Source organism: Perca fluviatilis, chromosome 18, assembly GCF_010015445.1.
Source record: "Perca fluviatilis chromosome 18, GENO_Pfluv_1.0, whole genome shotgun sequence".
NCBI lineage: Eukaryota > Metazoa > Chordata > Actinopteri > Perciformes > Percidae > Perca > Perca fluviatilis.
The window spans coordinates 33242750-33259481 of record NC_053129.1 but is presented as its reverse complement, the minus strand read 5'-3'; the positions used below and the strand labels follow the sequence as shown (position 1 = coordinate 33259481).

The 16732-nt window shown below is 44.8% G+C and overlaps 1 protein-coding gene and 1 long non-coding RNA gene across 2 annotated transcripts; both read left to right on the top strand.

Moving 5' to 3' along the window:
• Positions 1-4013: 4013 nt before the first annotated feature.
• hey2 (hes-related family bHLH transcription factor with YRPW motif 2) lies at positions 4014-13342 on the top strand. The gene is made up of 5 exons (XM_039782790.1): positions 4014-4680; positions 6553-6631; positions 7938-8021; positions 9427-9508; positions 12386-13342. The coding sequence occupies exons 1-5, from the start codon at positions 4595-4597 to the stop codon at positions 13069-13071; spliced, it is 1017 nt and encodes a 338-aa protein (XP_039638724.1). The 5' UTR covers positions 4014-4594; the 3' UTR covers positions 13072-13342.
• Positions 13343-13380: 38 nt separating this feature from the next.
• On the top strand, positions 13381-15651 carry LOC120547263. The gene is made up of 2 exons (XR_005637041.1): positions 13381-13441; positions 14937-15651. It is a non-coding gene; the product is annotated as an uncharacterized LOC120547263 (long non-coding RNA).
• Positions 15652-16732: the final 1081 nt, after the last annotated feature.

The window sequence follows — 16732 nt, the reverse complement described above, 5'->3', positions numbered from 1 at the left end:
GACTAGGTCTAGACCACACTCAGAAACCAAACAGCAATTTACAGAAATCCAACAATTCCCTGAAATTAATCATGCCAATAGTCCAGCCTCGAAGTAACAAATGTATGGACTAGTTTTTTTTGCATTCAGAGAAAGGATGCGCCTAATGTTTGCGATGTTGCGCGGGTGAAAAAAGGCAGCTCTTTAAGTTTGTTTTGTGTGGGCGTTAAAGGACATATCTTTACGCTGGTGCTGGAGGCCTGGGCAACGCCATCCAGAGGGCTATGTTCACACTGTGTGTGACCGTGTTTTCAAAAAAGTCCTGAGCGCTTTTTTAAACGCCACAACCTATGTTTTTTTTTTCTGCAGCTCAGAGAATCTGTTTGTAACTGTAAATGTTTCCTCTAAAACTGATTTATAACAAAGAATAAGAATTAACTGTAACGTGAATCTGTTTGAAGTTAGAAAAAAGATCAACTTGTTTGACAGCTGACCAGTGACAAGCAGAGAAGAGCTGCCAGTTTTTTTTCTTAGCTACAGAAGCGCCCTAATCTACTTTTTCTTGTCAAAAAGACGCCCAAGTGTGATTTCGGCCTAATTCCTGGAGCGAATAATGCTTTCTAACCAAAGCAAGACAATGGAGAAAAGATAACCACTGAGAAAAATACTTACTTTCAGATTTTGGTAATTCATTCTTCTTGGGATATTTGTATTTGTGGTGATGAAGTTATGGCAGTGTGTGTGTGTGTGTGTGTGTGTGTGTGTGTGTGTGTGTGTGTGTGTGTGTGTGTGTGTGTGTGTGTGTGTGTGTGTGTGTGTGTGTGTGTGTGTGTGACGTCCTGAGGAAACGAGGGGTTGGTGTGCGGTGTATGAGGTCCGAGGCGTCGTAGTGACAGACGGGGCGGCGAGCACCGTCTAACTGAGAATAATACACCACTTCCTCCCATTCTCTCCCTCTCTAAACACACACACACACACACACACACACACAAAAGCTTCCAGTCATGTTCCCTTGTTCCCAAAGGATTTCCGACTCACGACTCGGCGCTCCGGCCCAACGTTCCCCGAGATAATAGCCTCCTCACACACAGATATCCCTCTCTCGACGCTCAGTGCTTCCTGCTATAGGATGGCCCTGCTTGTCCTCCGTGACCCCTGACACTAATAAACCTCTCATATCATCAACACACACACACACACACACACACACACACACCAGGTTTGTGTTGGCAGCAGTGTCTCACCTCGCCACAGCTATAATAAATAAAGTTTTTTGTCGATTTTCAAAGACGTAAGAAAGTAACAGAGTCCACTTCCTCCACTATTGTTCTTGTGCACAGTTTACACTTTCTGGTACTTTCCTCAAATATTCTTCTCTCTGGGAAGCGTTCTACTTTTCCTCCCTAGGGTTAGGCTTGGGTTACGGAATGAATGAGAATTATCTCGATGGCCTCCCCCCCCCCACTTCGTCCCGATGACTGAGCAGTTAATGGGAAGCCAAAGGCAGATGCACCGGCCGGCGCACATCCCTCGCAGCTCTCCATTCCTGCATGTCCCGCACACTTAATCGCAGCGGCCGTTACAGCTGACTTAAGCTGAGAAAAGGTGACTGTCTAGATTACAAAAAAAGATTGTGCCTTGGGTTATAACACTCTTCCCCCTTCCAAAAAACAACAACCATTTCCTGTTGTCGCGTTGCTCAGGAGGTGGTCTGAGTACGGTTCGCTTCAAGTCTGTGTTGCAGTTCTTTTCATCTGTGCATTGTTGTTTTTGTTGCTGTTGTGATTAACAATTTTTATTTTTTAACAACATGCCATACGTACAACTCGCAACATGAACATAAAGTGCAATAACTAGTTAAAGTAGAGCATTTAAGACAGACAAGGGACAACAACAGACAGGGCAGAAGTAGACTTGTCACAGAGCACTGATTGTTATAAGTTAGGTTCATCGTGATCCAGTCTGGCAAACAAGCCCACTCCTGGATTGAAGGCGGCACCCCTTCATTCTTCCATCCTCTTAAAAGAATCTGTCTGGCTACCATTAAACTAGTCTGGACCCAGCTCCTGATGTGCTTATCCATCCCGCATACGATTGAACCATCTTTCATCTCTGTTTTGCATTTTGCCTGTTGCCAGTGTATTTCATCCCCGAAGGCCCCGTCAGAGCTGGAGTGGACGAGAAAGAGAACTGAGTCCTCGGCTCTTTCAAGTAAATCGACAATGTGAGCGCAAAAGGAGCCGAGACCCTTTTGTGTTGGTCCATTTTTTTGGTCCACTTTAAGAGGACTGAATGTGGTTTATTTAACGAGAAATATGTGAAAACACCCTAAAAAAAAATAAGTGTTGAGCAGCAAATGTTCTGTTCTGGTTGAAGCAGACGACGGACTCACTGTTGTGTTACGGCAATATCAGCCAATGAGAGGGTGCTGACAGGCTATCAGCTGTGTGTGTGTGTGTGTGTGTGTGTGTGTGTGTGTGTGTGTGTGTGTGTGTGTGTGTGTGTGTGTGTGTGTGTGTGTGTGTGTGTGTGTGTGTGTGTGTGTGTGTGACCTCTCTCACACGATGATTGGGTTTCAGCAGACACAGGCAGGAGCTGTGGGAACGCCGCTGACACGCACATGCATGCATGCACGCACGCACGCACGTACACACACACATGCACACACACATACACATATACACACACACACACTATTTTTGTCTTTTTTTGTTTCTTTAGACTCAGACACACAAACGGTCCACAGCGGTGATGTGGGAATGTCGCTATGTTAGCATGCTAACCTGACATCACTCCACACGTTGGCTTCAGAAAATTCGATCTTGGAAAAGCGGGAACTCTAACCTCATGGAGCTGGCGCTACGGGAAAAAGAATAGTTGAAAAATAAATCGAAAAAAAGAGACAAAAATGTTGAAAAAGCGCTAAAAACTTCGGAAAAAAAGTGGCAAAAACTTTTAAAGAAACCCTCAAAAAGGCGATGAAAACTCTGAGAGATGTAACATAAGCCTCCAAAAACATAAGCATTAAAAATGCGACAAACGTCCAAAAAAGAAACAAAAACTTCAGAAAAAGCCCTCCCATCCCCCTGTAAATTACGCCTATTTAACCAGCCTTAAGCTAGGCCTTTAAACACCCACCTGAATGGAAAAGCTTATAACAGAAGAACTGTCAGGCCAAAAACGAGGCTTCCTATGAAAGGTAACATCTTCTAGTTTGCTTGTTTAGCATGTGGCTGAAACACAACTTAAACTACATCATTAAATTACATTACATTCATTTAGCAAATGCTCTTATCCAAAGTGACTTATCATATTTCAAATTATGTATAATAAGTCATATTTGAGTAACAGGGTATACTTTATGCCAGAACTATGCAAATCACAACAGACCGTCACCTTCCCCATCTTTTCAACCACACCTGTATAAAATGCCAGACCTCTAGGATTAACCTATAGGGAGCTATGGAGATTTTATTTTGTGTGTGTCACTGAATGGACACTAGAGACTATAGATTATAAAAGTGTATAATAAAAGAGGTATGAGGGTATAACTAAGTATAAAAATATGTATTTAAAGAAGCTTGTCGCCGGGTGGGAGGTGTTTTAAGAGGGTAGATTAGAGCTGTTAAGTGAAGATAATATAATCAGTTCAAGTAGAGTTTAATAGAACAGAGTAGAGTTGAAATACTGGATCTGTTCAGCCTTACATAATGACTATTTTTTGACTGTAAGAAGTGGCCTCATTCCACACACACACACACACACACACACACACACACACACACACACACACACACACACACACACGCAGTCTGAACCAGACAGGCGGTATATTATCAGGAGAGAGGAGGACCAGCCCCGCCGAGACTTCCAATCTCAAATTGTGTGTGTGTGTGTGTGTGTGTGTGTGTGTGTGTGTGTGTGTGTGTGTGTGTGTGTGTGTGTGTGTGTGTGTGTATGTGTGTGTGTGTGTGTGTGTGTGTGTGTGTGTGTGTGTGTGTGTGTGTGTGTGTGTGTGTGTGTGTGTATGTGTGTGTGTGTGTGTGTGTGTGTGTGTGTGTGTGTGTTGTGCTGTGTGTCGCAGGCTCCGTGGGAAAGCTCCAGCAGAGACGGAGGAGGAGGAGGAGGAGAACACACCGGTCACAAGTCCAGTCTGCAGCCGACACACGAGCCACCTGCCTCGGACTATTTACCGGACACACACCGCTGGATAAACAACTCCTAGAAAGCTCCGGAGAAAAAGATTCCACGCTGAAAAGTTTTTAAGACGTATTCACCTGTTACTACGTTTGCTGACACTTTTTTGGAAGTAGTTTGTGACTTATTTTTGGGAGGGATCATTCATTTTTCACAACTTTGCGAGAAGGAAGGAAACTAACCTGAAACTTTTTCATCATCTCTTGGATTAAATCTCTGATAGCATTCCTGTTAAACCATAACTCATCAGTGTTCCTAAAAACAATTGATTCTCTAAAATATATCACAGGGGATCGAGAAAAAGGTGTCACTTTTTCTGTTCAGACAGGGAAAAACTTTTTTTATTTTTTTTACTTTAATAAAAACCTCCACACCTCCCCGGGGGAGAGGCAGACATTCTCCCCGCCGTCCATGCACCATGAAGCGGCCGTGCGAGGACAGCAGCTCGGCAGAAAGTGACGCGGAGGAGACCATCGATGTGGGCAGAGAAAGCATTTCTCCAGGGTGAGTGAGGGAGGGAAATGTGCCTATTTCTTGGACATATTATCCAATGAAAAGCTTCAGGGGAGACCGGGGATAGTTGTAAGACGGGTCAGTTGTAATTTAACACGTCCAATTTCTCCAATTAGGAACAAGTTTGGAATCTCCCGATTAACTCTGACCATGCTCTGTTTACTCCTTGCATAATAACAAGTGAGAAGACTAAGCCCCCTGTGCCAGGTCACTGCACATTTTTAGAAAGAAAAAACTAATTTTTAGGTAAGAAAGTTTTTTTTTTATATATCGCAATGCCAGCTTTGTAGGTAAACTCAACAAACTTAAATCTTGTTTATTGTGTGTCTTCATGGATATCTTGCTATGGATTTAGTGCTAATTTTTTAGCTGTTAGTTGTAAATTAGGCTAGTTCATGGCAACAACAGTCTGGGTTAGTTGTAACAAGAGTCTAGTTTACAAAATGTTACAACCTATACTCCAAGCAAAATATTGGTTGTATTTAAATTTCGGTCATGGAAAAGAAAGACGGACTAGGCATGGGCCGGTATATAACCTTCTGGAAAAATACTACTACATACTACTCTCTACCGTTGTCTCTCTATATACTACTCTCTACTGCTGTCTCTCTTTGTGTACCTTATTGTAAAGTGTTACCCTACATACTACTCTCTACTGTTGTCTCTCTACATACTACTCTCTACATACCACTCTCTACTGCTGTCTCTCTACATACTACTCTCTACTGCTGTCTCTCTACATACTACTCTCTACTGCTGTCTCTCTACATACTACTCTCTACTGCTGTCTCTCTACATACTACTCTCTACTGCTGTCTCTCTACATACCTACTCTCTCTACTGTCTCTCTACATACTACTCTCTACTGCTGTCTCTCTACATACTACTCTCTACTGTTGTCTCTCTACATACTATCTCTACTGCTGTTTCTCTACATACTCACTCTCTACTGTTGTCTTTCTCTACTGTTGTCTCTCTACATACTACTCTCTACTGCTGTCTCTCTACATACTACTCTCTACTGTTGTCTCTCTACATATTACTCTCTACTGCTGTCTCTCTACATACTACTCTCTACTGCTGTCTCTCTACATACTACTCTCTACTGTTGTCTCTCTACATACTACTCTACCGTTGTCTCTCTACATACAAGTGAATACAGGTCTAGTGTTCAGAAGACAGTTTAAAGTGAGACTGCTGCTTTTAATTTGTAAAGTTTAACTCCAACCTGAGACAATATGTTCGATATTAATGTTACTTTGTGAAGAAGTATTTTAATCCCTCAACCTGACTTCTTTGCACCGATACAGATTATTGACTCCCTGCATGTCCTACATTTCCCACAATCCCATTTCAACAACCTCCAAAGAAGATCTCTTAAACGCCACCATGAAGCGGCCGTGCGAGGACAGCAGTTTTCATGTTGTTAAAAGTAGAAATACCACAGTGTGAAAATACTCTGTTATACTATAAATACTCCGCTGGAAATACAAGTTTACTCCACTTCTCTTCTGCACTGTAAAAAAGGTTTAAACATTTTTTTGTCAGCAGTACATATTATTTAATCTTGTGTCCAAGGAACTTTAAACATTGCGTTGTTCTGACTATTTTAATTGAAAGTTGCCAGTTGATAATAGTTGTTATAAAAACTTGGGAATTAGTTGGAGGGACAAATTATTTTTTGTACCTTCAACTATTATCATTACATTGGCCGCACAATCCAGAAAAGTTGTTAAAACTCAAAATAATTCATGCTACTACTTCACTCCTTATTTTGAGTTGATACAACTAAGCATTTTTTACAGTTTAAGGTCAAATGTGGTTATTTAGTGTATTGATTCACTTGTCGTTTTGGTTTTTCAGACACATGAAGACGTCCTTTATGGGATTCGGATCACCAACAACCACCACTCAAGTGATGGCGAGGAAAAAGCGCAGAGGGGTAAAGATATTATCGGAACTGGGCCCTATTTTAACGATCTACGCGCACGGTGTGAAGCGCCTGGCGCAGGTGTGTTTAGGGCGTGTCCAGATCCACTTTTGCTAGTTTGACGGCGGAGAAAAGGGTCTGTGCACCGGGCGCCTGGTTCTAAAGGGTTGTACTTAGTGTCTTCATTAATCAGAGGTGTGTTTTGGGCGTAACATGCAATCAACCAATCAGCTCCCATTCCCTTTAAAAGCCAGGCGCGTTCGGACCTTGGAGCATTGCTGTTATGATGGAGGATTTGCACCGTAATATTTTTATTTGTAATCTTCTGCATGTGTGTGTGTGTGTGTGTGTGTGTGTGTGTGTGTGTGTGCTGCTGTGCGTCCCTGTGTGTGTAACAAGCATAGTGTGCGTGCGCTGTGCACGAGCCTAGGAACATTTTACTAACGCTCTGTTAAAATAACAATGAAATGCTGAGTTATTGACTTTAGACCAGGTTTTTGTTGGTCAATGGTGCAATCACTTCCCGCTGCCTCAAGATAGCAATTCTCCCAGAATGCACCTGAACACACCTCCCTGTAAGACCAGCACGCCCAGAATGCACCTGAACCCACCTCCCTGTAAGACCAGCACGCCCAGAATGCACCTGAACACACCTCCCTGTAGGACCAGCACGCCCAGAATGCACCTGAACACACCTCCATGTAAGACCAGCATGCCCAGAATGCACCTGAACACACCTCCCCTGCAAGACCAGCACGCCCAGAATGCACCTGAACACACCTCCCTGTAAGACCAGCACGCCCAGAATGCACCTGAACACACCTCCCTGTAAGACCAGCACGCCCAGAATGCACCTGAACCCACCTCCCTGTAAGACCAGCATGCCCAGAATGCACCTGAACACACCTCCCTGTAAGACCAGCACGCCCAGAATGCACCTGAACACACCTCCATATAAGACCAGCATGCCCAGAATGCACCTGAACACACCTCCCTGTAAGACCAGCACGCCCAGAATGCACCTGAACACACCACCCTGTAAGACCAGCACGCCCAGAATGCACCTGAACACACCACCCTGTAAGACCAGCACGCCCATGGGCGGAAAGATGGGCGCAGGTGTATTTGCTATTTAAACGATGTGGGCGCTGGACGGGAAACAGACAACTGGGTCGGTCTTAAACAAGCAAAGACACTTGCGTCGGGCTTTGCGCTGCGCCGGGTGCAAAATAGGGCCCAGTGATTGTTTGAATAGGTAAGAGTTCAGAGACAGTTTGAGGTTTTGATTGTGTTCTTGTTCTTTTTTGTTGTTGGTCAGATTATCGAGAAGAGACGCAGAGACAGGATCAACAACAGTCTGTCGGAGTTACGGAGGCTCGTCCCCACGGCGTTCGAGAAGCAGGTGAGTTGGTTTCTGTAGAACCACATGAGCTTCATCGGGATCCAAACAGAACCAATTCTCTCCTTTAAGGCTACATTTACACCGCTACGTTTGGGTTTTAAAGCGATCTCTGTGCACGCCAAGTGTTTTTGGCTCCAGTAGAAGAACTAATCTCTGTTTAAACTAACGGACCGGCTACTTTGCATGCGTAGCATGCGGAGCGGATGTCACGAACTAGGCTTCCACTATAATCAATTAAAGTGGCGAAACCGGACACGAGAGCAGCGTAGTGGTGCGTATACGAGACGCTGTGACCGATAAGACCCAATCAACCCCGCAGATTACCAACCAAAACGATGAGAGGGGGGAACGCCAGAGCAGGGGGAATGAGAGGAGGAAACACCAGAACTTGTTTCAAAGTTTTTTTTCACTTTTTTGGAAGTTTGTCACTTATTTGAATTTTTTGTCCCTTTTGTCGCCCTAGTGTTGCCTTCCATCTTTGTACTGTTTTTTGTTTTTTTCGTAGTTTTTATTACTATTTTCGACCTATTCTTGCCTTCCTTCCTTCTTTCTACCGTCTTTTTCCAGGTTTTTGTCTCCTTTTTCCATCATCATTTAAACGTTTTCCAGGTCCAAGGCTGTTGTTTAGTAAATCTATCGCTGACATCGCTGGATTCTTCCTCTTCATAGAGACTTTTCTTTTTTCTACCAAAAATGATTTGCGCTGAGGGGGGGTACATGGCTTAAAATAACTGTTCAAAGGGGGGACATTAGTAAAAAAAGCTTGAGCACCAGTGGGCTAGCTGGTACAGGGGTGATTATTTGAAAGTAGTTGAAGTGATTTGGAGCGTGTCACAGGTGGACTTGACTACAGCCCTGAAGAAATACATTTTTGATGCTTTCAAAACGTCCAGGGTTTCGGTTAAAACGGACCAAAGTGCGGAGGTGTGAAAGCAGCCTCCGTTAGCTGTAACTCTTATGACGACGAGCTGCTGTTGGACAAGTTCAGCTGCTTCCTAGCCTGACAAGCCAGCCCCACATCCAGATGTTGGGTCTGGGAACTCACCATTGGCAGGGCTCAGTCCGAGGGGCGGGATAAACGGTTGTCTTTCAAAATCCCTCTGCATGTAATACAACCAATCAGAGCAACAAAGAAGGTGACGTAACTCCGAACACATCTTCCTTTTTTAAGAATGACTTCAGTGCCGTTCTTTGTTCTTTTCTCAAAGAAAAGCTGAACTCCAAGTCTGCCGTCATTATGTTAAGCCCCGCCCACCGACTCTATACACGATGTGATTGGCCTGACTAGAGTTTGGTTTTTCCAGCTTGCAAGCCAACGGAGAGTTGCTAGACTGACCCTGGCTGTGTCTAGATTTCTAGGCTAGGTGCTTCCTGCTTTAACTTAACATGGGTTTGTTTTCATCAGGGCTCAGCTAAACTGGAGAAGGCCGAGATTCTGCAGATGACTGTGGACCACCTGAAGGTGCTGCAGGCCACTGGAGGGAAAGGTAACCACATAATGAACCTTGTCCTACTGTCTGGACTATCAGACAACACCGTTCACACACACATCCTGCACAGAAGAGAGAGATTTGAGAAGCGGGAGCGCTTTTAAACACAGCAAAGTTCTGCTCAGTCGCGGCGCCAGTAAGAAACTTTGACAACAACACCAGATGCATTTACAGCAAACGTTATCATAGGTAGTTTCCGATTTTCTTATCAGACATATTCTCAATTTGTCGTCAGGGTGGCAACTAACCATTATTTTCATTGTCCATTAATCTGTTGATTATTTTCTGGATGAATGGATGAGTTGTTTGGTCTCTAAAAAGTCAGAAAAAGGTGAAAAATGTGGATCAGTGTTTCCCAAAAAGCCCAAGAAGACGTCCTCACATGTCTGTCTTTGAGTTGTGGACAAAACACCACAACTCAAAGATATTCAGTTTACTGTCCCAGAGGAGAGAACACACTAGAACATATTCACATTTAAAGGTGCAGTAGGTAAGTCTTATAAAACTAACTTTCTGTCATATCTGCTGAAACTGACCCTATGTTCCAGTAGAACTACATGAAGCAGGTCATTAAAATAAATCCAGCTCCTCTGGCTCCACCTACAGCCTGGAGTGTGATTTGCAAAAATACACCGCTCCCTGTTCAGATGCACCAATCAGGGCCAGGGGGGGGTGTTTCACTGCGTGTCAATCACTGCTCATGCACACGCATTCATTCTCCCTTGTGGGGGGGAGGGGCTTTGGAGACCGTTTTGGGCTTTAGCAGAAAGGGGGGGAGGGACTGAGAAGTTTTCAATGTTCACATTATTTGGCTAAGTCCTGGATCTTCACAATCCTACCTACAGCACCTTTAAAAAGCTTCAATCATAGAAGTTTGATTATTGAGTATTGATTATTTTTCTGTGTGTGTTGCCAACTAATCTAATATAAAAGTAGTCTTAGCAGCCCTGATCTGAAGGGGCCTGAAACACAGAGCTATTTCTCCACTGGTCGGTCTCTAATGGGACCTTCTTCACAGTATTTTATTACTAAAATACAGTCAGGCTCAGAGTGTTTTTGAAGTCAGTCTGGTGTGTCGGAGCATCAGTGTGTGTGTGTGTGTGTGTGTGTGTGTGTGTGTGTGTGTGTGTGTGTGTGTGTGTGTGTCTGTGTGTGTGTGTGTGTGTGTGTGTGTGTGTGTGTGTGTGTGTGTGTGTGTGTGTGTGTGTGTGTGTGTGTCTGTATGTGTGTGTCTGTGTGTGTGTGTGTGTAACTGTGTGTGTGTGTGTGTGTGTCTCTGTGTGTGTGTGTCTCTTTGTGTGTGTGTGTGTGTGTGTGTGTGTGTGTGTGTGTGTGTGTGTGTGTGTCTCTCTATTGTGTGTGTCTCTGTGTGTGTGTGTGTGTGTGTGTGTGTGTGTCTGTCTGTCTCTGTGTGTGTCTGTCTGTCTCTCTGTGTGTGTGTCTCTCTATGTGTCTGTGTGTGTGTGTGTGTGTGTGTGTGTGTGTGTGTGTGTGTGTGTGTGTGTGTGTGTGTGTGTGTGTGTGTGTGTGTGTCTCTCTATGTGTGTGTGTCTCTGTGTGTGTGTGTGTGTGTGTGTGTGTGTGTGTGTGTGTGTGTGTGTGTGTGTCTGTCTGTCTCTGTGTGTGTCTGTCTGTCTCTGTGTGTGTGTCTCTCTATGTGTCTGTGTGTCTGTGTGTGTGTGTGTGTGTGTGTGTGTGTCAGAGGGAGGTGGTGAGTCCATGGGAAAGCGCTGCAGGGATAAAAGCACCACTTGACCCTGAGCAGCGCTGTTTGCTTTCATGAAGCCAGCGGGGAGGGGGAGGGGGGGCGAGGTCAGTATCGGCTGCGTTCACAGGCCGTCTCTCTGCAGCGTTTGTTTGGGTTTTAGCAGCAGCAGTCTGCAAATGTTTCGAGGCTTTTATAATAAAAGGGAGAGTTTATGTTTCTTTTTTTAAAGATTTTGCCACTTTTCTTTTTTATGTTTGTAACTTATTTGAATTTTTTGTCACTTTTGTCACCAAGCGGGTTTTTTTTCCCCCATCAACCAACGTGTCCCTGAGCAAGACACTTAACCCCTAGCTGCTCCAGAGACGTGCGACCTCTGACATATATAGCAATTGTAAGTCTCTTTGGATAAAAGCTTCAGCTAAATGACATGTAGTAATGTAATGTAATGTAATGTAATGTAATGTGATGTATCTCAACACAATGAAGCAGAATGTTGCACTATTATAATCCGACAAGACCTCCAAACCAACCAACCACATCGGTCGTTTGTTCCTCCCCTCTAATCCGACCCACAGAAGCGCAATCTGTCCTAATACTGAAAAAAAAAAAGTGTGGGGGGGCTGTCTGTCCTCCCCCAGGGTTATTTTGAGCATCAACGACTTCATTTCCTGTATTCAGATACACTTTTATGCCCCAATTTATGGTGGAAATCCCTTTTATTTAGCCTATGTGAAGAAGAAAACCACAGGAATGCTGTGTGGACTAGCCAGACCTTCCTCCGCAGCGCTGTGGAGGACGGTCTGGCAAAGCGAGACTATCCAGACTCAGACTGAAGTCCTTTCTGATCTAATTCACCATATTTGCTCTCTCTCTCCCTCCCTCCCTCTCTCTCTCTGTCTGTCTCTCTGGCTCCCTCTCTCTCTCTCTCTCTCCCTCCCTCTCTCTCTCTCTCTCTCTCTCTCTCTCTCTCTGTCTGTTTCTCTGGCTCCCTGTCTCTCTCTCTCTCTCTGTCTGTCTCTCTGTCTCTCTCTCTGTCTGTCTCTCTGTCTCTCTCTCTCTCTCCCTCCCTCCCTCCCTCCCTCTCTCCTCTCTCTCTCTCTCTCTCTCTCTCTCTCTCTCTCTCTCTCCCTCCCTCCCCCTCCCCCTCTCCCTCCCCCTCTCTGCAGGTTATTTTGACGCCCACGCCCTGGCGCTGGACTTCCTGTCTCTGGGTTTCCGGGAGTGTGTGACTGAGGTTTCCCGCTACCTGAGCGCCGCCGAGGGCCTGGACTCCAGCGACCCCCTGCGGTCCCGCCTCCTCTCCCACCTCGCCTCCTGCTCCTCGCAGCGAGACGCCGCTGCCCTCGCCATCACCTCCTACTCCCCCCACCCCTCCCACCACCACCACCCCCACCACCTCCAGCAGCAGCCTCACCCGTTAACTCACCCCTTCCACCCCCACCACTGGGCTGCTGTCGCCGCTGCTGCCGCGTTCCGGCCTCCGGCGTACGGACTGAGCGGGCTGTGCGTTTCTTCGGACCCCCAGAGGCTGGCGGAGGCGTCCCAGCGCAGCCACGTAGACTCCACCACTTCCTCCTTCTCCTCCTCCTCCTCCTCTTCCTCCTCCCACACCCCTCTGACCACCTCCCTCCTGTCCCTCTCGGCGTCGTTTCCCATCATCCACGCAGGATTCCCCATGCTGCCTCCTGCCTCCTTCCCCTCCTCCTCCGCCGCCACCACCGTCGCCGCCGCCACCGCCACCAGTCCTCCCATCTCTTCTTCCTCTTCCTCTTCCTCTTCCTCCTCCTCGGCCCAGACCCCTCGCAGCAGTAAGCCCTACAGACCGTGGGGAACCGAGGTCGGAGCTTTCTGACCGTTGACTAACCCTCAAACTGTTTTAACATCACCAGCCAACTAATTACTTATAACCCTCGCTTAATGCGTCCGGTGTACTCGCCGTACCCGACCGGTCGCGCGCCAGTGTGACGTCACGGGAGCGCCGTGACTGTTTCTACCCGCGCTCGTGGTGCTCGCGACACTAGCTGCAGTCTTCTCCTGAACAGAGGTGGCGCTAATGAGGAAAGGCTACCAACGTTGCTCTTTCTACGGACTAGGAGAAGAAGAAGAAGGTAAACAACGGCAGAACTGGCAGCAGCGTTGCCGTCAATGCTTCGATCTGATTGGACGAGCTACTTGGTGGGATCGAGCCTTTCATTCACCATAAAAGAACTCATCTTAACCCGGTGAGTTTACCAGAGAGACCTGCAGTCGCTCTGAGAGTCCTGGCAGCACGTTGTCGGCGAACTCGTCCAGGCTTCCTGTTTCCGCTTTGTTGCGCGCCGCTGGAAAAAATAGACCTCTGGTCGCGCACTTTAAATCCTGGCACGCCAGCGAGATCTACGTCATTTTGACGTCACATTGGCGCGCGACAGGTCGGGTGCGGCGACTGGAAAGAGGCCTTAACCCCTGTGTTGTACTCGGGTCAAATCTGACCCGTTTTCAAAGTTTTTATATCAGAAATATGGGTTTCTTTCAACCAAAATGCCCAGAAATAACATGGATGCATGGATGTACGTTGTATGGAACCCATACAGTATTCTGTAGTCTGTGATTCACTCAACATCCTCTAATCTTAACTCAAAATAATTAATCATTTCTGTCTTTTTAACTCAAAAAATTAGGTTTAATGTCATATAAATTAGGTTTATTGACCATGAATTTAAAACTAAATGTTGAAAAAGGTGACAAAAACGTTTTAAAAAGTGTCAAAAAGCATACAAAAAGAGCCCAAAATGCTGAAAAAAAAGCACCAAAAATTCAATTTCACTTTTGACCTGGATGGACAACAGGAACAACAGTTCATGGTCGACAGGAAGACAACACACGGGTTTAAGGAACTGGTTCTGTTACGGAAGAGGGTTAGGGACGGATGTCAAAAAAAATTAATTCATGTATTTCAGTTCTGATGTTCAAAAGTCAAAAGTAGGGCTGCACGATATGAGGGAAAATAAGCGATAACGCAACGTATTCTCCCTCCCATCACGGCAGAAAGAGACGCTTGGTCAGGTGTCTTTGATGTTTGTTACTGACGCTAAAAGTCAGAGAACAGGCTGGTGCGTTTGGCTCGGAAACATATTCCTTATCTGGAAACACTGCTTGTACGTTGGCTAGGTGACTAGCGATTTCGAGCTACGCTGAAACGGAGAGGACAAATGGCAGAGAGCGGTGTGGAACAAACCGTATTCGCTGAAATTAAAGTAAAGTTAGTTAGTACAAAAAAACTAAAACGTGGCTAGTGGAGAATCTGATTGGCTGGTATCTTTAAAAATCTACTAGCCGTGTTGGCTGGTGATCCAAAAAGTTGATTTAAAGCCCTGCGAACATGTTTTGAGCCCCCTGAACAGTGACCGTTACCTCTTTTAGGGAGTGGGTTGTCTTTCATATTTTTTTAACCCTTGTGTTGTCTTCCCGTTCACCATGAAGAAAAAAAACTTTTGTTGTTTAAGTTGCTTTTTTGTGGGGGGTTTTTCCAACGTTTTGGTCACTTTTTTCAACATTTTTATGGCTTTTTCCTGATGTTGTGACTTTTTCAATGTTTTGGGCACTTTTTATATATTTTTTTTAAGTTTTTGGCGCTTTTCTAAAGTGTGTAGGTCTTCTTTCAGTGTTTTTGAAAAAAAATGTCATTGCTTTTGTTGCTTTTCCTAACGTTTGGTTGTTTTTTTTTTACATTTTCAGCGGTTATGTCAACATATATATTTTCTGTTCTCAAAAAAACTATGAAAACAGGTCAGATTTGACCCGAGGACAACATGAGGGCTAAGGGGGCATAAATCTACCTCGACGACAATCTACGACAACATATCCCCTGCATCTCCCCTGAAATCTACACTGAGAACAAACACCACAGCAAGGTTCCTAAAACCAGTGGTGTAGTCTAATGTATTGTAGTGGGTATACTGTACTGTATCAAAAATATAGTAAAAAAGGTATGTCGTTGCGTGTCATTGGGCATTTTTAAGTGGGTATATGGAAATCCTGGAGCTTTCTTAGTGGGTATACTGTGTATACCTGTGTATCACGTAGACTACACCACTGCCTAAAGACTAATCCCTTAGTAAGAAGCTGTAGTAAAACCAAAGAGCCTATGGGACAAACAGCGATGAACCAAAGTCGGCCTCTGAGATAATCATTTCACTGATTTCACTGTAACTAAACTAACTTTTTGTAAACAAAAAGAATAAAAATTGTGCGACTGACCTGCAACACCCGTACAGTCTCACACAGTGCCGTGTGCAAACTGGGATGAAGATTAACATCACGATGACAACGATGGTGGTTAAACTAAAAGCTTTTCTCTTCTCGTCTGTGGTTTACTGGCGTTGAATTCACGGTCACAACTCTCTCTGATTCCGTGTGTGCCTTTTCTACAAATAAAGATGACGTAACAACATCGCCGCTGTCGTGACAACGGGCAGCTGTGGTTGTGTGTTTTTCTCGTTTTCTGTGTGAACTTTACATTTTGATTCATACGTATGTAGAGAGACTTAACCCTTGTGTGGTCCTTCGGGTCCCAGTGACCCGAAGGACAACACAAGGATTATGTACCTCCCTTTACTTTGTTGAGAATTGCTCTCTAAACCCTGTTTCTTGTTAAGTAAGTAAAGTTTATTTCTAGAACACATTTAAACACAGTTTAAGCTGACCAAAATGCTGTACAAACAAGAACTAAGGTGCTGTATTAACCCTTGTTTAGAGAGCAATTCTCAACAAAGTAAACGGAAGTACATAATCCTTGTGTTGTCCTTTGGGTCACTGGGACCCGAAGGACAACACAAGGGTTAAAAGAGCCCGATCAGTGATCACCAACACAGGTTTTTTCTGTTAATCTGCAGGGTTCAACGTTAAAGGTGCAGTAGGTGAGACTTATAAAACTACCTTTCTGTCATATTTGCTGAAACTGACCCTATGTTCCAGTAGAACTACATGAAGCAGGTCATTAAAAAATAAAATACAGCTTCTCTGGCTCCACCTACAGCCTGTAGAAATGTGAAAAAAACATTAAGAAGCATTGAAAAGAAAAGTCAAAAACAGGAGAAAAAAAAAATGTCAAACCTTCAGGGGGAAAAAAAAATCAAAAGTGTCCAAAAAGCGCAGAAAAAAAAGGATTAAAAAAAAAAAAAAGTACACAAAAACGTTAAAAAATATCGCACAAAAGTCACAAACCTTGAAAGCGGGAAAACAATTAGAAAAAAAACTTCAAGCACCACGGCACGTTCAAGTCCTTCAACAAGCCTTCTCCAGCGGGGGCAAGAGAACGAAAAGCATCATTTATGATTCCAGGATGCCTGGGACGGGCGACGGGCTCGGTATACTTACTTGCCTGACGTGGCGTTTTACTTCCCCGGGCCATCGGGGAACCCTAGTAAGACCTTTTTCACAGCAGACATGTTGACATGTCATAGGATAGGATAGGAAAAGCACAGGTGTATTTAAACCCATCACTGATGGCTGCATTCCACTTAGGAGAGGTC